We start from the raw sequence: 23,648 nt of genomic DNA, 5'->3' as shown, positions 1-23,648 counted from the left end.
CTTTTAGTTTTTGATGCAGTTGAATTTATTTAGAATTATTATTTCTCTTTTCACTTTAGGAGACTTTGCCATATGGAAGTGGCACGTCACAAGGATATGGCTCAAAAGCTTTGGCTAAAAGTCACTATTTGGTAAGAACAGATCACTGTATATTCTAATGTCTCTGAGCATGTGTCTTTTATGGAGACATGTTAGTATATTACACAGAGGCTGCGAGCTGCAAAGAATGTGCCTTTTACTCTCTGCCTTTCTACATGTACTGAGCACTTGGTTTGAAATTGTTCCCACTGGTCATATACTTAAACAAAACACACAGATTACCTCTTTGACAACTGCCCAGGATGGAACAATTCCAGAACATTAAAGTAATATTACCAATATGTTAGATATTGTGGCCCTGAAAATCCACCCTAGGCACACCTAAGGTGCCCACCTACTGAAGAGGCAGGAAAGTCCAGCCAAATGGTGCCCGGTCCAGGGAGGAAATGCCGGGTACCCAGCGGAAAGAATCATCATTCCTTGTCTCCTCGTGCCCCCTCCCCCCCCCCACCATTGGGGTGTATCACTTTTAAATCTTCAAAATATTGTGTCCTTTTTCTTTGGGGTCCAGGCCACAATCCTGACCTGGAACCACAGATGATCACCACAACTGTTCTACCTCTGCTAATACTTTGCTGAGTATTATCAGGGATCTGGGATAGGGGAACTCCTAACGTAAGGAACCCCTATCCCTTTCTATACCAATGACAGAGGCCACTATCCGAAAAAGGACAACTTGGAAAGTTGAATACTATGCGTATCCAGGTCAGTCTATTTGCCAACCCTTCCGACTGACTCCTACCAAGTTACAGCAGGAGTACATTGGAAGGGCCATGGATTTTAGGGGTCTCCATAGGTTATTTTCTTCTGTGGAAGTTGTCAAATGATGACAAAGGGACATAATCTTAAAAGCAGAACCGGACCATTCAGGAGAGAAGTTAGGAAGCACTTCTTCACACAAGGGATAGTAGAAGTGTGGAACTCTCTCACACAAAAAGCAGTAGATGCTAGCTCAATTAATAATTTTAAATATGAGATCAATAGATTTTTGCTAGCTAAGGGTATTAAGGGATATGGAGCCAAGGTGGGTGGATGGAGTTAGGATACAGATCCCTTAATACCCTTGACTAGCAAAAATCCCCCATCAGCAGAAAACTTGTCTCTCTATCTACCCTATCAATTCTTTTCAAAATCCTAAAAACCTCAATCAAATCACCCGTTAGCATGGGGACCAGAAAGGAAAGATGAGTGCTCATCAGTTTAGTGTGAAGAGAGTCAAGGAACCAGAAAGTGATCTCATGGACAAGGTGAGCTCAGAGAAGGCATGAGGGAAAATAGAAGACAAACTAAAGAAATATGTGGGATCGGGTCCAGGGCAGGGAGGAGCCTGGGGGGAGGTTTGGCTTGGTGGGCAAGGCAAAGTAGCAGAGACAGATGAATGGGTGGTCTCAATCATAGTGACAAAGAGGTCCTCATATTTGTTGTTAGAGGTGAAGGTAGAGGGGGCAGGGGAGAAGGGGTGGCTGTCAATATGAGTAAGAGAATTTATAAGGAGGGAGAGGTTATGGGATGACAGGGTAGCTGTGTAATCAGGGGAGAGATGGCAAGGTGAATTGAGATGGAGAATGAAATCACTGAGGATGAGAAGCTGCTCAGTGCAGAGGCTGAGGGAGGAAAAGAAGGAGGATATCTTGTAGAGAAACTCTGGATGGGACTTCAGGGGAGTGGTAGAGAATGAAAATTTTATAGGAGAGGTGAGAGAGATGGAACAAGGTGGGGTGCTTGAAGGAGAAGCTGGTGCTAGAGGAGGAGGGGGAGAGACCAAAAGTGTAGGGGTCACATCGCCATGGTGACGGTTTGGGCAAGGCTGGTTGAGGAAAGTATAGCCAGACGGGGAGGCTTCAGTGAGGGATAAGGTGTCACCACCCGTGAGCCAAGGTTCAGTCAAAGCCATGATGTCAATGCAATCATCCATAATAAGGTCGCGGATAGCAAAGGCCTTGTTCACAAGTGAACAGACATTCTGGAGGGATATGCGGAGAGGGGGGATAGTTACAGAGAGGGCTGGTGAAACAAAAAGTAGAACAGAAATTTGTAATGAGGAAATAAACTATATTTACAAGCTGTAAATATTTTATTGCTTTTCAGGAAAAAGTAGCAGTTCATTTAATCTGAATGGTTTTAGTTTTTGGAGCAGTTAAATTAATTCAGAATTCATGACTTATTTTCATTGTAGGGAAGTTCATCACATGTAGGTGGTGTTTTCGGATCAAGCAACAATTTTTGCAGTTATGGCTCAAAAGCTCAGGGTACCAGAAAGTATTCGGTAAGAACAAATCTCTTTATGTCACTAACTAAAGCATTCCTTTCAACCCTGGAATATCCTAATGTAAGACAGAAAAACCCTAAACTGTTCAACAGTAACCAATAACCTCTAAAAGGTGGGACATCACTCTTTCAGTATGCATAGCATTTTACAGCACTTAAAAAAATTATGGCAAACGGTTCAATGAGTTTATATTGCTATACATTCTTTAGAATTGAAGATTGAATGAAAGGGAATAACTTTATTAAATTAAGAAACATTATATATAGTAGTTCAGCCTTTGCTAGAAAACTCCATCTTATGTGGTCTGGCTGGGTCAGCCTGCCTCAAACTGGTTACGAATGGAATAGTGGTCAGATACTGATTGTTAAGGAAATGGGGCTAATTTTAATGTCGCACATTAACCAGGAGGGTGGTGAGTGGGGCGTATACAGAGGCCACCCTGGAGGAGTTAGCATGGCACCCAATCGATTTTGGCCCGTGGCCCTTATTATAATGTGGTTGGCGAGCTGCCAGCACAAAACACGCTCCCCATTAGGCAGCTCGCCAATCTGGAGGCGGGAAATCCGTTGGGGTGGCAGCTTGTGAAGGGCCTGCACCAGCACCTAAAAGAGCAGGTGTATTTAGCATCAGGAATACGGCAAAACAGGACTTTGGAGCAGCACGCTACGTGTGTGCAGAACCTACAGCAGCAACTTCATTACATTGGAAAATGCACCAGTGTCTGCAAAAACTCCATCCAGCTTTTCCTGACAGCAGCTGAAGATCCTTTAGTCATCACTGGAAATAGCCACTTCCTGACTTCTACCAGCCATGTTTGGTTGGGCACGAAGTGATACACGTGGCAGAGACAAAAATGGTAGCGTGATCTTAACTGCACCATTTGACCCTGACTTACATATATGTAGGAGGCTCCTGCCTGTTTCCAACAGGAGCTCCAAAAAATGGGCAGACACATCAACACAGCAGTAAGTCAGCGCCACTACCCGCCACTTGATTTTGGTCCCACTACTGTCCTGTTTTCAAGCGTAAACAGACCACATTTCCTGACATTACAATAGTGACTACACTTAAAAAAACAAGTACTTAATTGGCTGTGAAGTGCTGTGGGACATCCTGAGGTCAGTAAAGGCACTATATAAATGCTAATCCTTCCTTCCCTCTCTTCTTGGCTTTGTTAATTACAACTGGTATAATCACATCAGGAAGCAAAAACAATAGCAGAAAATTATAGCTACCCATAGAGATATATCATAACTTGTAAATCTCCAGAAATGCAGTCCTTTATTTAATCTGATTGCTTTTAGTTTTTGATGCAGTTGAATTTATTTAGAATTATTATTTCTCTTTTCACTTTAGGAGACTTTGCCATATGGAAGTGGCACGTCACAAGGATATGGCTCAAAAGCTTTGGCTAAAAGTCACTATTTGGTAAGAACAGATCACTGTATATTCTAATGTCTCTGAGCATGTGTCTTTTATGGAGACATGTTAGTATATTACACAGAGGCTGCGAGCTGCAAAGAATGTGCCTTTTACTCTCTGCCTTTCTACATGTACTGAGCACTTGGTTTGAAATTGTTCCCACTGGTCATATACTTAAACATAACACACAGATTACCTCTTTGACAGGATGGAACAATTCCAGAACATTAAAGCACTATTACCAATATGTTAGATATTGCGGGCCTGAAAATCCACCCTAGGCACACCTAAGGTGCCCACCTACTGAAGAGACAGGAAAGTCCAGCCAAATGGTGCCTGGTTCAGGGAGGAAATGCCGGGCGCCCACTGGAAAGAATCATTCTTTGTCTCCTCACCCTCCACCCCCCACCACCACCCTGTGTGGTAGGGTTTATCACTTTTAAATCTTCAATATATTGTGTCCTTTTTCTTTGGGGTGGGTCCAGGCCACAATCCTGACCTGGAACCACAGGTGATCACCACAACTGTTGTACCTCTGCTAATACTTTGCTGAGTCCTATCAAGGACCCAGGATAGACGAACTCCTAATGTAAGGAAGCCCCAACCCATCCTATACCAATGACAGAGGCCACTATCCCAAAAAGGCCAACCTGGAAAGTTCAATGTTATGCGTATCCAGGGGTCAATCTATTTTCCAACCCTTCCGACTGACTCCTACCAAGTAGGAATACATTGGAAGGGCCATGGATTATTTTCATGGGTTATTTTCTTCTGTGGAAGTTGACCCCATGTCTTCAAGTAATGTCGCCAAGGGACAGAATCTATATGAGGAAGAGGATAGGACCAAGGATACATCCTTAGGGTACTCCAGAGATAATGGTGTGGGAGTGAAAAGAGAAGCCATTGCTGGAGATGCTTTGGCGACAATTGGATAGCTAAGAGTGGAAACAAGCAAGGGCAGTCTCGCTGAGCTGGACAATGGAGGAGAGGCATTGGATGAGGTTCCTGTGGTCAACTATGTCAAAGACTGCAGAGAGTTTGAGGCGGACAAGGAGGGAAAATGCACTAGTCTCAGAGGATATAATTTGTGACTTTGATGAGGGCAGTTTCAGGGCGGAAATCTGATTTGAGAGATTCAAACATGGAGTTGTGGGAAAGATGGGCATGGATTTGGAAGGCAACAACAAAGGACTTTGGAGAGAAAAGGGAGGTTGAACATGAGGTGGTAGTTTACAGGGACAGGGGGGTTAATGGTGGGTTTTTTGAGGAGGGTGGTGATGTTGGTTGTTTTGAAAGGGAAGGTGATAATACTTAAGGAGAGGGAACCATTTACAATGTCAGCTAGGAACATAGGAAAAGGAGTAGGCCATTCAGCCTCTCTAGCCTGTTCTGCCATTCAATGGCTGATCTGTATCCTAACTCCATCCACCCACCTTGGCTCCATATCCCTTAATACCCTTAGCTAGCAAAAATCTGTTGATCTCAGATTTAAAATTATTAATTGAGCTAGCATCTGCTGCTTTTTGTGTGAGAGAGTTCCACACTTCTACTACCCCTTGTGTGAAAAACTGCTTCCTAACTTCTCTCCTGAATGGCCTGGCTCTGCTTTTAGGGTAATGTCCCTTTGTCTTAGACTCCCCCATCAGCAGAAAAAGTGTATCTCTATCTACCCTATCAATTCTTTTCAAAATCCTAAAAACCTCAATCAAATCACCCCTTAGCATGGGGACCAGAAAGGAAAGTTGAATGACTATAACCATAAAACCATAAGAGATAGGAGCAGGAGTAGGCCATTCGGCCCCTCGAGCCTGCTCCGCCATTTAATGAGATCATGGCTGATCTGATTTTTACCTCAACTCCACTTTCCCGCCTTTTCCCCATATCCTTTGACTCCGTTGCTGATCAAAAATTTGTCTAACTCAGCCTTGAATGTATTCAATGACTCAGCCTCCACAGCTTTTTGGGGTAAAGAATTCCAATGATTCACGAGCCTCTGGGAGAAGAAATTCCTCCTAATTTCCATCTTAAATGGGAAACCCCTTATTCTGAGACTATGTCCTCTAGTTTTAGATTCCCCCATGAGGGGTAACATCCTCTCAGCATCTACCCTATCGAGTCCCCTCAGAATCTTGTATGTTTCTGTAAGATCTCCTCTCATTTTTCTAAACTCCAATGAGTATAGAACCAACCTGTTCAATCTTTCCTCATAAGACAACCCTTCCATACCCGGAATCAACCTAGTGAACCTTTTCTGAACTGCCTCCAATGCAAGTATGTCCTTCCTTAAATAAGGGCACCAGAGCTGTAGGCAGTACTCCAGGTGTGGTCTCACCAGCACCCTGCACAGTTGTAACATGACTTCCCTGCTTTTATACTCCATCCCCCTAGAAATAAAGGCCAATATTCCGTTTGCCAACAGTTTAGTGCGAACGGAGTCAAGGAACCAGAAAGTGAGTCTTGCGGACAAGATGAGCTCAGAGAAGATAGGAGAGAAACTAAAGAAATATCTGGGATCGGGGCTAGGGCAAGGGGGAGCCTTGGGGGAGGTTCAGCTTGGTGGGCAAGGCAAAGTAGCAGAGACAGAAGAATGGGTGGTTTCAATCATAGTGACAAAGAGGTCCTTGCATTTGTTGTTGGAGGTGAAGGTGGAGGGGGCAGGGGAGAAGGGGTGGCTGTCAATATGAGTAAGAGAGTTTATAAGGAGGGAGAGGTTATGGGAGGACAGGGGAGAGATGGCAAGGTGAATTGAGATGGAGAATTAAATCACTGAGGATGAGAAGCTGCTCCATGCAGAGGCTAAGGGAGGAAAAGAGGGAGGATATCTTGTAGAGAAACTCTGGATGGGACTTCAGGGGAGTGGTAGAGAATGAAAATTTTATAGGAGAGGTGAGAGAGATGGAACAAGGTGGGGTGCTTGAAGGAGAAGCTGGTGCTAGAGGAGGAGGGGGAGAGACCAAGGTGTAGAGGTCACATCACCATGGTGACCGTTTGGGCGAGGCTGGTGGAGGAAAGTATAGCCAGGCAGGGAGGCTTCAGTGAGGGATAAGGTGTCACCACCCGTGAGCCAAGGTTCAGTCAAAGTCATGATGTCAATGCAATCATCCATAATAAGGTTGCGGATAGCAAAGGCCTTGTTCACAAGTCAACAGATAGCAATGGTAGCATAGTGGTTATGTTACTGGACTAGTAATCCAGAGTCATGAGTTCAAATCCCGCCACGGCAGCTGGCAAATTTAAATTCAATTAATTAATTAAATTCAATTAATTAAATAAAAATCTGGAATTAAAATACTAGTATCAGTAATGGTGGCCATGAAACTACCGGATTGTCGTAAAAACCCATCTGGTTCACTAATGTCCTTCAGGGAAGGAAACCTGCCGTCCTTACCCGGTCTGGCCTATATGTGACTCAAGACCCACAGCAATGTGGTTGATTCTTAATTGCCCTCTGAAATGGCCTAGCAAGCCACTCAGTTGTAAAATCTCGCTACGAAAAGTCATAATAAGAATAAAACCGGACGGACCACCCGGCATCGGACCACTATGCACTGGACACGACAACGGCAAAAAAACACCAAGCCCAGTCGACCCTGCAAGGTCCTCCTTACCAACATCTGGGGACTTGTGCCAAAATTGGGAGAGCTGTCCCACAGACTAGTCAAGCAACAGCATGACATAGCCATACTCACAGAATCATATCTTTCAGCCAACGTCCCAGACTCTTCCATCACCATCCCTGGGTATGTCCTGTCCCACCGGCAGGACAGACCCACCAGAGGTGGTGGTACAGTGATATACAGTCAGGAGGGAGTGGCCCTGGGAGTCCTCAACATTGACTCTGGACCCCATGAAATCTCATGGCATCAGGTAAAACATGGGCAAGGAAACCTCCTGCTGATTACCACGTACCGTGCTCTCTCAGCTGATGAATCAGTCCTCCTCCATGTTGAGCACCACTTGGAGGAAGCACTGAGGGTAGCAAGGGCACAAAATGTACTCTGGGTGGGGGACTTCAATGTTCATCACCAAGAGTGGCTCGGTAGCACCACTACTGACCGAGCTGGCTGAGTCCTGAAGGACATAGCTGCCAGACTGGGCCTGTGGCAGGTGGTGAGCGAACCAACACGAGGGAAAAACTTATTGACCTCGTCCTCACCAATCTACCTGTCGCAGATGCATCTGTCCATGACAGTATTGGTAGGAGTGACCACCGCACAGTCCTTGTGGAGATGAAGTCTGTTTTCGCACTGAGGACACCATCCAACGTGTTGTGTGGCACTACCACCGTGCTAAATGGGATAGATTCAGAACAGATCTAGCAGCACAAAACTGGGCATCCATGAGGCGCTGTGGGCCATCAGCAGCAGCAGAATTGTATTCCACCACAATCTGTAACCTCATGGCCCGGCATATTCCTCATTCTACCATTACCAACAAGCCAGGGGATCAACCCTGGTTCAATGAGGAGTGTAGAAGAGCATGCCAGGAGCAGCACCAGGCGTACCTAAAAATGAGGTACCAACCTGGTGAAGCTACAACTCAGGACTACATGCACGCTAAACAGCGGAAGCAACATGCTATAGACAGAGCTAAGCGATTCCACAACCAACGGATCAGATCAAAGCTCTGCAGTCCTGCCACATCCAGTCGTGAATGGTGGTGGACAATTAAACAACTAACGGGAGGAGGAGGCTCTGCAAACATCCCCATTCTCAATGATGGCGGAGTCCAGCACGTGAGTGCAAAAGACAAGGCTGAAGCGTTTGCAACCATCTTCAGCCAGAAGTGCCGAGTGGATGATCCATCTCAGCCTCCTCCCGATATCCCCACCATCACGGAAGCCAGTCTTCGGCCAATTCGATTCACTCCACGTGATATCAAGAAACGGCTGAGTGCACTGGATACAGCAAAGGCTATGGGCCCCGACAACATCCCGGCTGTAGTGCTGAAGACTTGTGCTCCAGAACTAGCTGTGCCTCTAGCCAAGCTGTTTCAGTACAGCTACAACACTGGCATCTAACCGACAATGTGGAAAATTGCCCAGGTATGTCCTGTCCACAAAAAGCAGGACAAATCCAATCCGGCCAATTACCGCCCCATCAGTCTACTCTCAATCATCAGCAAAGTGATGGAAGGTGTTGTCGACAGTGCTATCAAGCGGCACTTACTCACCAATAACCTGCTCACCGATGCTCAGTTTGGGTTCCGCCAGGACCACTCGGCTCCAGACCTCATTACAGCCTTGGTCCAAACATGGACAAAAGAGCTGAATTCCAGAGGTGAGGTGAGAGTGACTGCCCTTGACATCAAGGCAGCATTTGACCGAGTGTGGCACCAAGGAGCCCTAGTAAAATTGAAGTCCATGGGAATCAGGGGGAAAACTCTCCAGTGGCTGGAGTCATACCTAGCACAAAGGAAGATGGTAGTGGTTGTTGGAGGCCAAGCATCTCAGCCCCAGGGCATTGCTGCAGGAGTTCCTCAGGGCAGTGTCCTAGGCCCAACCATCTTCAGATGCTTCATCAATGACCTTCCCTCCATCATAAGGTCAGAAATGGGGATGTTCGCTGATGACTGCACAGTGTTCAGTTCCATTCGCAACCCCTCAGATAATGAAGCAGTCCGAGCCCGCATGCAGCAAGACCTGGACAACATCCAGGCTTGGGCTCATAAGTGGCAAGTAACATTCGCGCCAGATAAGTGCCAGGCAATGACCATCTCCAACAAGAGAGAGTCTAACCACCTCCCCTTGACATCGCCGAATCCCCCACCATCAACATCCTGGGGGTCACCATTGACCAGAAACTGAACTGGACCAGCCATATAAATACAGTGGCTACGAGAGCAGGTCAGAGGCTGGGTATTCTGCGGCGAGTGACTCACCTCCTGACTCCCCAAAGCCTTTCCACCATCTACAAGGCACAAGTCAGGAGTGTGATGGAATACTCTCCACTTGCCTGGATGAGTGCAGCTCCAACAACACTCAAGAAGCTCGACACCATCCAAGATAAAGCAGCCCGCTTGATTGGCACCCCATCCACCACCCTAAACATTCACTCCCTTCACCACCGGCGCACTGTGGCTGCAGTGTGCACCATCCACAGGATGCACTGCAGCAACTCGCCAAGGCTTCTTCGACAGCACCTCCCAAACCCGCGACCTCTACCACCTAGAAGGACAAGAGCAGCAGGCGCATGGGAACAACACCACCTGCACGTTCCCCTCCAAGTCACACACCATCCCGACTTGGAAATATATCGCCGTTCCTTCATCGTCGCTGGGTCAAAATCCTGGAACTCCCTTCCTAACAGCACTGTGGGAGAACCGTCACCACACGGACTGCAGCGGTTCAAGAAGGCGGCTCACCACCACCTTCTCGAGGGCAATTAGGGATGGGCAATAAATGCTGGCCTCGTCAGCGACGCCCACATCCCATGAATGAATAAAAAAAAAAAATATATGCAGAGAGGGCTGGTGGAACATAAAGTATAACAGAAATTTGTAATGAGGAAATAAACTATATTTACAAGCAGTGAATATTTTATTGCTTTTTAGGAAAAAGTAACAGTTCATTTAATCTGAATGGTTTTAGTTTTTGGAGCAGTTAAATTAATTCAGAATTCATGACTTATTTTCATTGTAGGGAAGTTCATCACATGAAGGTGTTGTATTCAGATCAAACAACACTTTTTGCAATTATGGCTCAAAAACTCAAGGTACCAGAAAGTATTCGGTAAGAATAAATCTATTTATTTCACTAACTACAGCATCCCTTTCAACCCTAGAATCCCTAATGTAGGACAGAAAAACCCTAAACTTTTCAACAATAACCTCTAAAAGGTGAGACATCACTCTTTCAGTATGCATCGCATTTTACTGCTTTTTAAAAAATTATGGCAAACGGTTCAATGAGTTTATATTGCTATACATTCTTTAGAATTGAAGATTGAATGAAAGGGAATAACTTTATTAAATTAAGAAACATTATATACGGCAGTTCAGCCTTTGCTAGAAAACTCCATCTTATGTGGTCTGGCTGGGTCAGCCTGCCTCAAACTGGTTACGAATGGAATAGTGGTCAGATACTGATTGTTAAGGAAATGGGGCCAATTTTCACGTCGTACATTAATCAGGAGGGTGGTGAGTGGGGCGTATACAGAGGCCACCCTGGAGGAGTTAGCATAGCACCCAATCGATTTTGGCCCGTGGCCCTCATTATAATGTGGTTGGCGAGCTGCCAGCACAAAACACGCTCCCCATTAGGCAGCTCGTCAATCTGGAGGCGGGAAATCCGTTGGGGTGGCAGCTTGTGAAGGGCCTGCACCAGCACCTAAAAGAGCAGGTGTATTCAGCATCAGGAATACAGCAAAACAGGACTTTGGAGCAGCACGCTACATGTGTGCAGAACCTACAGCAGCAACTTCATTACATTGGAAAATGCACCAAGAGCTCCATTCAGCTTTTCCTGACAGCAGCTGAGGATCCTTTAGTCATCACTGGAAATAGCCACTTCCTGACTTCTACCAGCCATGGTTGGTTGGGCACGAAGTGATACACGTGGCAGAGACAAAAATGGTAGCGTGATCTTAACTGCACCATTTGACCCTGACTTACATATATGTAGGAGGCTCCCGCCTGTTTCCAACAGGAGCTCCAAAAAACGGGCAGACACATCAACACAGCAGTAAGTCAGCGCCACTACCCGCCACTTGATTTTGGTCCCACTACTGTCCTGTTTTCAAGCGTAAACAGACCACATTTCCTGACATTACAATAGTGACTACACTTAAAAAAACAAGTACTTAATTGGCTGTGAAGTGCTGTGGGACATCCTGAGGTCAGTAAAGGCACTATATAAATGCTAATCCTTCCTTCCCTCTCTTCTTGGCTTTGTCAATTACAACTGGTATAATCACATCAGGAAGCAAAAACAATAGCAGAAAATTATAGCTACCCATAGAGATATATCATAACTTGTAAATCTCCAGAAATGCAGTCCTTTATTTAATCTGATTGCTTTTAGTTTTTGGTGCAGTTGAATTCATTGAGGAATATTAATTTCTCTTTTCAGGATATTTTTCCATATGGTGGTGGCACATTGAGACCAATCAACACATCACAAGGGCATGGCTCCAAAGCTTGGGCTAAAAGGCTCTATTTGGTAAGAACAAATGAAAATGAAATATATTGAAATTAAATGTCAGTTACCACAGAGACATTTTGTTCACTATGGGTGGGTAGGAGATCTGACTGTATGCACACGTCACAATATTTTATCAAGAGCTACAACATCTCTCTGTAGGACACAGAAAATACAGCAGAAGTTGCCAGTGATGACGTAAGCAGATAACTATATCTGGCAAAGTTGTCTGTTGCATTGTAAGGTCGGGAATGTCCTCAGAGCTGCTCCAACTCCTCTGCCATAGCTTTGCCAGAAGTATGTTTACGCATCTAAACAGGGTATGCGCCACACTTCCGATGAAGATACGACAGCGGAGCTATGAGGAAGTTTCTGGTCTGAGATAATACATATTAGTCCCAAAATGGCAAATCTAATTACAAAGTGAAGTGTATATTATTAAATAAAGTAAGTCAAGAAAAGATCTTCATGCAGTCATTGAAAGTGTCTCCACAGTGCATTGTTACATCTCTGAAGATTGTTACCAGAGTTTTGTAAGTAGATTGTAAAAAAAAAAATCTATGGATATATGACCAATATTTTATAAATCATTAGTGAGATAACTCATGAATTATGGCATCTAAGGTCACCATACATAAGAAAAAATGGCAGCAGAAAAGATTCAAAAGGGTAACCGTGATGATTCAAGAGGATTACAGAGAAATATTAATAGATTAGGTGAATGGGCAAAACTGTGGCAAATGGATTTCAATGTAGGCAAGTGTGAGGTCATCCACTTTGGACCTAAAAAAGATAGATCAGAGTACTTTCTAAATGGTGAAAAGCTCGAAACAATGGAGGTCCAAAGAGACCCAGGGGTCCAGGTTCATAAATCATTAAAATGTCATGGACAGGTACATAAAATAATCAAAAAACCTAATGGAATGCTGGCCTTTATATCTAGAATACGAGGAGGACAAAGTTAAGCTACAGCTATACAAAGCCCTGGTTAGACCACACTTGGAGTACCGTGTTCAGTTCAGGACATTGCACCTTAGGAAGGATATATTGGTCTTGGAGGGAGTGCAGCATGGATTTACTAGACTGATACATGGACTCCAAGGGTTATATTACAAGGAGAGATTACACAAACTAGAGTTGTTTTTCCTGGAATATAGAAGATTAAGGGGTGATTCGATCCAAGATTTCAAGATATTAAGGGGAACTGATAGGGTAGGTTGATAGAAACTATTTCTGTTGGTTGGTGAGTCTAGGACTAGGGGACATAGCCTAAAAATTAGAACCAGGACTTTCAGGAGTTAAGTTAGGAAACACTTCTACACGTAAAGGGTGGTAGAAGTTTGGAACTCTCTTCCGCAAACGGCAGTTGAGGCTAGCTCAATTGTTAATTTTAAATCTGAGATTGATATGTTCTTATGTTCTTAACAAAAATCTAAGAAATAGGAGCAGGAGTAAGCCATCCGACCCCTCGAGCCTGCTCCACCATTCAACTAAATCATGGCTGATCTTCTACCTCAACGCCTTTTTCCTACACCATCCCCATTTCCTTGATGCCTTTAATATCTAGAAATCTATCGATCTCTGTTTTGAATGTATTCAATGACTGAGCCTCCACAGCCCTCTGGGGTAGAGAATTCCAAAGATTCAACACCCTCTGAGTGAAGAAATTTCTCCTCATCTCAGTCCTAAATGGCCTACCCCTTATTCTGAGACTGTAACCCTTGGTTCTAGATTCCCCAGCCAGGGGAAACATCCTCCTTGCATCTATCCTGTTGAACCCTGTTAACCAAAGGTTTTAAGGGATGTGGGGCTAAGGCGCGTACATGGAGTTGGGTCACAGATCACCTGTGAACTCATTAAATGGTGGAAAAGGCTTGAGGGACTAAATGGCCCACTCCTGTGCTTATTTTCCTATATTCCTATGATTCCTAGTTTTAGATCATTGAGTGATGAACAGAAACTAAGGAAGTTAAGTTTATGCTGTTTTTCCAAGGTTTCTGCCAATCTTCCATCAAAATTATAGCAGCAGTTTGGGAATCCCGTGGAAATTCTATCTCCAAATCTTTTAAGTTTGTATAGTTATGATTTAAGATGTTTGTCTGGTGGAAATTCCACACCACCAGGAAGGAACTGCATCTTCTTCTGATAAGTCTTGTGATGCGCCTGTTTCACCTTCAGCGAGTGATCTGCAATACTCCTAATCTTTGGTTCATTGGCAAATTGGTTTTCCTTTTATCTGGCTGGCACCTTACATATATTAAACTGTTATATAGGAGGAGAAATTAGTCTCCGTTGTGTCTAGTTTCTCAGCGAAAAATAGGAGTTGGTGGGACCAATTTCCAAGTGCGATCCACCCTGGAAGTGCCAAATCAACAGCCTGCACCTTCCAAGAACTCAGGGCCCCCTCCTAAAACAAGCATTAAGCCCCTTGTAAATGCTAATCAGGGTCATGTTTTAGGACGCTTAAGCAAAAACTGGCCGGAGCATGCACCGCATATGCTCCACTTAGGTTTTCCGGGTCTACAGCAGTCTAACCAGTAAGCAAAGGTCCTTAAAAGGGGCTGCTGGAGGCCACATGAAGAACAGTTTTTGTTTTTTTACTTACCTTAATGTGGTTTCTGAAAAGAGTGGGTGTGCTTTTCCTGGATCACTCACTTTGGCCTCACTTCTCTGTGCACAGAAGTAAGCCGCATACTGTAACAACCGTCTTGCAAGTTTCATTTTCATTTTTTTGTCATCTACCAACTTCTCTATGTAGGATCTCGCCATTGCGAATCATCTCGATTATCTCAGGGATCAGCTCCTTTATACCGACTACATTGTTCTGCTTCTCGTCTAAAGCTTTTGTTACTGTATTAACGGTTACTATTATTGTTGGAGGGAATTAACCGCGCACCCCCGCCAAATCGGTTTCCTTCCTAAACAAACTCGTCCCGATCCACCCAGGTACAAGCAGGAATGTCGCTCGTCAGATTCTGCCACCAGACACCAATTGTAAGAGAATTCGAATCTGACACCAAATGGTTGCAACAGGTCTGTTTATTATGTGAGAACGAGTCTTAACATTGATCTATTCCAATAATAGTATAATAAAGAAAGAAGCAATGGTCCAGAAATTGTTCCGAACGGCGCTCGCCGGTCCATAGATTTATTCTCACCCACAAACTCACTGCGTGTCTTTACTGTGTGAAGTTCCTCTAATTCAAAGCTGTAAAGAGTCCAGTGTTAACTCCAAAGAGACCATGCAAGTGATGAGAGGAGCCGTGAAGAGTCAGTGAGTCAAAACCAGGAAGTGAAAGGTAAAAAATGAAAAACATTGTAAAAACAGTTAGAGACCGCGAAATAAAGAGAGGGTAAGAAATATTGAATTAAAGGATAGAGATAAAAGAGACAGAAAGATAAAGTAAAAATATTGAAACAATTTCTTTTTAACTGTCCAACAACTCTTAAAATCACAATTAATGAGACTCCATATTTTTTAGATTTAATTTTCAGTGTCAGAGAGGTTGTTTGGCAGTCTTTAAGACATACCACACCATAAAATCTTAGTTTAGAGCTGATATTTTTGAGCGTAGCTTTCTTGTGATGATATTACTTAGTTTCCAGCTGAGCAGGAGAGCAATTTGGCGTTGGTCCATTGATTCCAGTGATTCCAGCTGGCGATATCCCTTTCACGCGAGTCTGGCATATCGCGGCGAGCCAGGGAGAGCAAGTTCCGTATTTCCGTGATTGACTGCGCATTTGCAGATACCAGAACTTGCTCTTCAATTTCGCCACTATTAACGATGAGCGCTGTTGAGCTCACCATTATTTTAGAAGCAATTTCTGGGCCAACATTACCCTGTTCTCCTCATGGATTCACATCTGGGGTCTCTACAAGAATTTTAGAGTTTTAAAACACACTGTCTCATAATAAGCCTGTCAAAGATTGGCAGGCAAAATTGTAATTGAATAATGGGGGGCGGCCTTTAACGAGAAGATGGTTCGGGTACAGTCTAGGTACATTCTTACGAGGGAGAAAGGTAGGGCAACTAAAGCCAGAGCTTCCTGGATGACAAAAAATAGAGAGTAAGATGAAGCAGAAAAAAGGGGTGTATGGCAGATGTCAGGTTGATATCACAAGTGAGAACCAGGCTGAATATAGAAAGTTCAGAGGGAAAGTGAAAAAGGAAATAAGAGAGAATATGAGAATAAACTGGCGGCCAACATAAAAGGGAATCCAAAAGTCTTCTATAGGCTTGTAAACAGTAAATGGATAGTAAGAGGAGGACTGGGGCCAATTAGGGACCAAAAAGCAGATCTACTCATGGAGACCGAGGGGATGGCCAAGGTACTAAATGAATACTTTGCATCTGTCTTTACCAAGGAAGAAGATGCTCCCAGAGTCTCAGTAAAGGAAGATGTAGTTGAGCTACTGGATGGGCTAAAAATTGATCAAGAGGATGTACTAGAAAGGATAGCTGTACTTAAAGTAGATAAGTCACCCGGTCCGGCTGGGATGCATCCTAGGTTGCTGAGGGAAGTAAGGGTGGAAATTGCGGAGGTAGTGGCCATAATCTTCTAATCAGCCTTAGATACGGGGGTGGTGCCAGAGGAGTGGAGAATTGCAAATGTTACACCCTTGTTCAAAAAAGGGTATAAGGATAAACCCAGCAACAACAAGCCAGTCAGTTTAACTTCGGTGGTGGGGAAACCTTTAGAAAAGATAATCCGGGAGAGAATTAGCAGTCACTTGGACAAGTGTGGATTGATTAGGGAAAGTCAGCACGGATTTGTTAAAGGCAAATCGTGTTTAACTAATTTGATTGAGTTTTTTAATGAGGTAACAGAAAGGGTTGATGAGGGCAATGCAGTTGATGTGGTGTACATGGACTTTCAAAAGGCATTTGATAAAGTGCTGCATAATAAGCTTGTCATCAAAATTGATGCCCATGGAATAAATGGGGCAGTAGCAGCATGAATACAGAATTGGCTAAGTAACAGGAAACAGAGAGTCGTGGTGAACGGTTGTTCTTCGGACTGGAGGAAGGTATACAGTGGTGTGCCCCAGGGGTCGGTACTAGGACCACTGCTTTTCTTGATATATGTTAAATACTTGGACTTGGGTGTACAGGGCTCAATTTCAAAATTTACAGATGACACAAAACTTGGAAGTGTAGTGAACAGTGAGGAGGATAGTGATAGACTTCAAGAGGATATAAGCAGGCTGGAGGCATGGGCGGACACTTGGCTGATATAATTTAACACGGAAACATGCGAAGTGATACATTTCGGTAGGAAGAATGAGGAGAGGCAATATAAACTGAAGGACACAATTCTAAAAGGGGTACAGAAACAGAGAGATCTGGGGGTGTATGTGCACAAATCATTGAAGGTGGTAGGGCAGGTTGAGAAAGCGGTTAAAAAAGCATATGGGATCCAAGGCTTTATAAATAGAGGCATAGAGTACAAAAGCAAGGAAGTCATGATGAACCTTTATAAAACATTGGTTCAGCCACAACTGGAGTATTGTGTTCAGTTCTGGGCACCGCACTTTAGGAAAGATGTGAAGGCCTTAGAGAAGGTGCAAAAGAGATTTACTAGAATGATTCCAGGGATGAGGGACTTCAGTTACGTGGATAGACTGGAGAAACTGGAGTTGTTCTCCTTGGAACAGAGAAGGTTGAGAGGAGATTTGATAGAGGTATTCAAAATCATGAAGGGTCCAGACAGAGTAGGTAAAGAGAAACAGTTCCCATTGGTAGAAGGGTCAAGAACCAGAAGACATAGATTTAAGGTGATTGGGAAAAGAACCAAAGGCAACATGTGGAAAAACTTTTTTACACAGCGAGTGATACAGAACCGGTTTATACCCCTGAGGGGCAAGAACTCTACTTGCCAAAAAAAAACAGCCCTGGACATCTAAAGAGATAAGGGACAGTATAAGACATAAGGAAAGGGCATACAAAAAGGCAAAAAATGGCACAGATACTGGCGAATGGGAAAGATACAAAGATCAACAAAGGGTCACATACAGACAGTAAGAGCTACAAAAAGAGAGTATGAAAAGAAACTTGCAAGTGATATCAAAAACAATACAAAGAACTTTTATAGTTATATTAGGAAAAAGAGGGTGGTCAGGAGCAGTGTTGGCCCCTTAAAAACTGAAAATGGAGATATTGTCATTGACAATGAGGAAATGGCGGACATGTTGAACAATTACTTTGCGTCAGTATTTACAGTCGAAAAAGAGGATAGCATGCTGGAAATCCCAAGAAAACTAATATTGAATCGGGGACAGGGACTCAATAAAATTAACATAAGTAAAACAACAGTAATGAAGAAAATAATAGCACTAAAGAGTGACAAATCCCCAGGACCAGATAGTTTCCATCCCAGGGTTTTAAAGGAAGTAGGTGAGCACATTGCAAATGCCCTAATTATAATCTTTCAAAGTTCTCTAGATTCAGGAACTGTTCCTCTAGATTGGAAAATTGCACATGTCACTCCTCTTTTTATGAAAGGAGAGAGAGGGAAACCAGGGAATTATAGACCAGTTAGCCTAACATCTGTTGTGGGGAAAATGCTGGAGTCTATAATTAAGGATAGGGTGACTGAACACCTCGAAAATTTTCAGTTAATCAGAGAGAGCCAGCATGGATTTGTAAAAGGTAGGTCGTGCCTGACAAACCTGATTGAATTTTTTGAAGAGGTGACTAAAGTAGTGGACAGGGGAATGTCAATGGATGTTATTTATATGGACTTCCAGAAGGCATTTGATAAAGTCCCACATAAAAGACTGTTAGCTAAGATAGAAGCCCATGGAATCGAGGGAAAAGTACGGACTTGCTTAGGAAGTTAGCTGAGCGAAAGGCGACAGAGAGTAGGGATAATGGGTAGGTACTCACATTGGCAGGATGTGACTAATGGAGTCCCACAGGGATCTGTCTTGGGGCCTCAATTATTCACAATATTTATTAACGACTTAGATGAAGGCATAGAAAGTCTCATATCTAAGTTTGCCGATGACACAAAGATTGGTGGCATTGTAAGCAGTGTAGATGAAAACATAAAATTACAAAGGGATATTGATAGATTAGGTGAATGGGCAAAACTGTGGTAAATGGAATTCAATGTAGGCAAATGTGAGGTCATCCACTTTGGACCAAAAAAGGATAGAACAGGGTACTTTCTAAATGGTAAAAAGTTAAAAACAGTGGATGCCCAAAGGGACTTAGGTACATAGATCATTGAAGTGTCATGAACAGGTGCAGAAAATAATCAGTAAGGCTAATAGAATGCTGACCTTTATATCTGGAGGACAAGAGTACAAGAGGGCAGAAGTTATGCTGCAGCTATACATAACCCTGGTTAGACCGTACCTGGAGTACTGTGAGCAGTTCTGGGCACCGCACCTTCGGAAGGACATATTGGCCTTGGAGGGAGTGCAGCGTAGGTTTATTAGATCCCAGACTTCAAGGGTTAAGTTACGAGGAGGGATTACACAAATTGGGGTTGTATTCTCTGGAGTTTTTAAGGTTAAGGGGTGATCTGATCGAAGTTTATAAGATATTAAGGGGGACAGATAGGGTGGATAGAGGGAAACTATTTCCGCTGGTTGGGGATTCTAGGACTAGGGGGCACAGTCTAAAAATTAGAGCCAGACCTTTCAGGAGTGAGATTAGAAAACACTTCTACACACAAAGGGTGATAGAAGTTCTGAACTCTCTTCCGCAAATGGCAATTGATGCTAGCTCAATTGCTAATTTTAAATCTGAGATAGATAGCTTTTTGCCAATCAAAGGTATTAAGGGATATGGGCCAAAGGCAGGTATATTGAGTTAGATCACAGATCAGCCATGATCTTATCAAATGGCGGAGTGGGCTCGAGGGGCTGAATGGCCTACTCCTTTTCCTATGTTGCTATGAGTGGTTAGGATCTGGAATGCACTGCCAGAGTGGGTGGCGGAGTCAGATTCAATCATGGCTTTCAAAAGGGAACTGAATAAGTACTTGAAAGGAAAAAAATTGCTTGGCTATGGGGATAAGGCAGGGGTGTGAGACTAGCTGGATTGCTCTTGTATAGAGCCGGCACAAACTTGATGGGCCAAATGGCCTTCTTCCATGCTGTAACCTTTCTATGACTCTATGTACACTTGAGTGGGTTGTCCACAGCTGCATGTCTTTTATCTCTTTTGTTCCAGACTGTGGAATGCTTAGGCCTCCTTTATCAGTGTCCAAATTCTCTTGAAGCCTTGTTTCTCATCCTTGGAACAGACTGCTATAAAAACAAGTTTCAGAAGCATCCTTTGTTAGCAAAATCCTTCTTCCATATGGATAGTTTAATTTGACCATTTTTGTCTTTTTAACTGTTAATGTGTTAATGCTTAAACTAATTTCTATAAGCCCAAGCTGGCTATATATATTAGAATGCCTAATCCAAAAGTGAATGGTTTATATGTTTTATATGTTAAAAACACCCATACAAAACATAAGTTTTATATACTGGAAAAATATCATGTAAAAGGCTTAACCTTACAAAGGCCTCTGTCTTCTTCTACACAGTGGAGTGAATTTTCTTCCAGGACCCTGCTCAAAACTGGTCTGGATCGCAGCAGAGAATGAGGGAAAATTTGAGTTGTGAGGCTTACTTTTACCTCCACCTCACCTCCCCGACTAGGATTTCCCTCCCCCCGCCCACCATTGGCTGCACCTTCCTCACCCACCGCATGCAAATGATGGTGAGGGGTGGTGTCCGGGTCGCTGATGGATTTCCCCCACATCTGCCTTGGTCACGACCGTGTAAGATGTGGCAATAGGCCCTAGGAAGCTGCGGTAAAGGCCTCGAGTTTCCACAATGGAAGTGGAGGGCTTTGCCGTCCAAGTCAGGCCCAGCTGAAGGCCTTCAGTGGCAGCCTTGATTCAAAGCTTTGGGACACCTGCCCCTTTAAGTTTTCACACCACTCTTTATGGTGCTGCAGTGGCATTTCCTTGGTTGCATTGGCCCGAAAGAACTCTGCCCCGCAGAGGACAAACCCCCAGTGTCTCTTCAGGTCAGCAGGTCAGTGATTATTGTCAAATATACGATCATTTCTCCTATATTTCTTACTTTTAAAATACTGGCTGTATGACATTTATCTGGGAATTAGGTTGCAAAAATTGGAACAAAATGACGTTTAGATTTTAACTGAACAACTGAAACTGATTGATGTTTGGCTGTCATTTTAATAGAATGTCAGGTCAAACTATGAATAACAGCATATCTATGTTGATCATTATTGCTTCAACTTGTATTTTCAGGGACTGGATACAGATGATGTAGAAGTTAGTAATAAGCCTCATGTATATAGCTATGAAGGAGAAGAGCTGTGTGCATCATCTCTTGATCCCATCAGCATACATGAAGATGGCACTGATTCTGACTACTTGAATGACTTGGGGCCAAAGTTTATACCACTAGCAAGAGTTTGTCAGCAGAACTATCCACAGTAAGGTCAACGGTAATGGAAAGTGACTATGAACATTAATGACAGCTGTTTACATATTGCCCAAATTATCTTTGATACTTTCTAATTGTGACATTTGCATAATGGATACATCTATTTTCCCAAAGTTTGATATTAGGCATAACTCATTTATGAAATAATTATGTTGTAACTAAATTAGTAACATCAGTAAGAGAGCTTTAAGTTTAAAAAAAAGCCCGGACATTGGTGTTGCATGTTAAACTGTAGAAAAAAATCACCCTAATAATAAGAATGTAAATGGGATAGAGGAGCAAAGGGATCTAGGGGTACAGATACAAAAATCACTAAAAGCAACGACACAGGTTTATAAGGCCATAAAAAAAGGCAAATCAAGCAATGGGGTTCATTTCTTGAGGGATAGAATTGAAAAGCAGAGAAGTTATGTTCAACCAGTATAGAACCTTGGTTAAACCATACTTGGAGTACTGTGCACAGTTCTGGTCTCCATATTATAGAAGGATATAGAGGCATTGGAGAGGGCGCAAAAAAGATTCACAAGGATGATACCAGAACTGAGAGGATACACTTATCAGGAAAGATTAAACAGGCTTGGGGCTCTTTTCTCTAGAAAAGAGAAGGCTGAAAAAGATAGAGGTCTTTAAGATAATGAAAGGGTTTGTTAGGGTAGATGTAGATAAACTGTTTCCACTTGTGGGGGTCATCAATATAAAATAGTTGCTAATAAATCCAATAGGAAATTCAGGAGAAAATTCTTTTCCCAAAGAGTGGTAAGAATGTGGAACTCGCTACCACAAGGAGTAGTTGAGGCGACTAGCATAGATGCATTTAAGGGGAAGCTAAATAAACACGAGAGAGAAAGGAATAGAAGTGTATGCTGATAGGGTTAGATTAAGTAGGGAGGGAGGAAGTTCATGTGCAGCATGATTGCCAGCATAGAACAGTTGGACCAAATGGCCTGTTTCTGTGTTGTTGTTTCGATGTAACTATTGTTATTCCCTTCTGATTTCTATATAAATGGTTTGCCTTATATCATATACTTAAGTGGAATAGCCAAAAAATACAGGGGTTGAATTTCCATTAGAGTTTTCTCAATTGTCCAGCATAACTTTGACGCAAGATCCAAGGAAACCCCGGAGAAACAGCATAATTAATGTTTACTTCGTTTCTCCAGGATTTTTGTGGATTTTCTGCTGCAGCTACAGCAAACAATCAAGAGAATCCCCATGGAAATTCAACTCCACAATTCTCTTTTTTTATAAATCAAAATAAAGACCCAGTGTTGTGCATTTCGTTAAGAATATGCAAATAACAAGTGTTTCATAATTTTTTTAAAGCTCCTGAGGACAATTATGTTATTTTATAGCTTTATTGAGTTCAGTCCATTATTATTCAAATGAAATAAGAATACAAACATATCACCAAACTGCTTTAACTGGCTGAAAACATTTTAGTAAAGCAAGGTGAAAGCTGTGGACAGGTGAAAAAATGCAGAGATTTAGCAATAAGAAGCATTACTTTGAAAGTCTTTTGTAATATAAAAGAACATTCAATTATGTTAAAACCTATTTTTTCCTTCAGAGAATCTGCAGCATTGAAAAGAGGGCTAGATTTTCCTTTGCCATCAGACAGGATGGCAGTGAAAAACAGGGCAAAACCGGGTAGAGATGCCAACCATCCGTTCCTGCTCTGACCACAATTCCCTCCCACCCAGACCCCGCCAGGACAGCTGCTAGTCACTCCTTGCATGCTCACTGGATGTAAATTACAGCAGGGCAGGTGGGCTTGCGAAGCCACTCAATTTCCCTACCCTTCACCCCTACCAATGCTAATCTTGGGGACCACCAGGAGAGGGGTACTATTACTCCCTGGGGCGGCAGACTGATGCCCCTTTAGGAGGGAAAGGGCACAGTAATGGGAACCTCTCCCTTTCATTATGCCTTGGATCCATACCTTTCTAGGCCTCTGCACAGTCAAATGCCTAAAAACTCTAAATTCCTCCTGGATCGTCAGACCTCCTCTGCCCCGTTAAATGGTCCCATCACTTCACCACCAGAATTTTCCTTTCCGGTAGTATTGAGCTCTCCCTTGGTGAGAGGGATCCTACCAGGTGCCCAACCTGCATGATGAGTTCCAAGCCAAGAAAATAAATTGGGATTATGGCAAGGTCAAAGTGGCGGGTGGAAGTCCCACCCCGTCATTACTCCACCAACAAGAAAGAAACCCAGCCCAGAATTTCTTTGCTAAGCTTGAATCA

At 43.3% G+C, this 23,648-nt stretch overlaps 1 protein-coding gene across 1 annotated transcript in view; it reads left to right on the top strand.

The window, feature by feature from the left end:
* The window catches only part of LOC137335348 (cadherin-like protein 26), a 72,049-nt gene extending 49,457 nt beyond the window's left edge, over positions 1-22,592 (top strand). Inside the window, exons 15-20 of the mRNA XM_068000681.1 lie at positions 60-131; positions 2,276-2,365; positions 3,725-3,796; positions 10,431-10,520; positions 11,859-11,948; positions 21,207-22,592. Of these exons, the coding sequence (XP_067856782.1) occupies positions 60-131; positions 2,276-2,365; positions 3,725-3,796; positions 10,431-10,520; positions 11,859-11,948; positions 21,207-21,398 (606 nt within the window). The 3' untranslated portion in view covers positions 21,399-22,592. The remainder of the gene's footprint in view (positions 1-59; positions 132-2,275; positions 2,366-3,724; positions 3,797-10,430; positions 10,521-11,858; positions 11,949-21,206) is intronic.
* The last annotated feature ends 1,056 nt before the right edge of the window (positions 22,593-23,648 follow it).

Source organism: Heptranchias perlo, chromosome 19 (genome assembly GCF_035084215.1).
Source record: "Heptranchias perlo isolate sHepPer1 chromosome 19, sHepPer1.hap1, whole genome shotgun sequence".
In the NCBI taxonomy this organism is placed as follows: Eukaryota; Metazoa; Chordata; class Chondrichthyes; order Hexanchiformes; family Hexanchidae; genus Heptranchias; species Heptranchias perlo.
The sequence above is the reverse complement of the archived record's forward strand: the minus strand, read 5'-3'. Positions and strand labels throughout refer to the sequence as shown.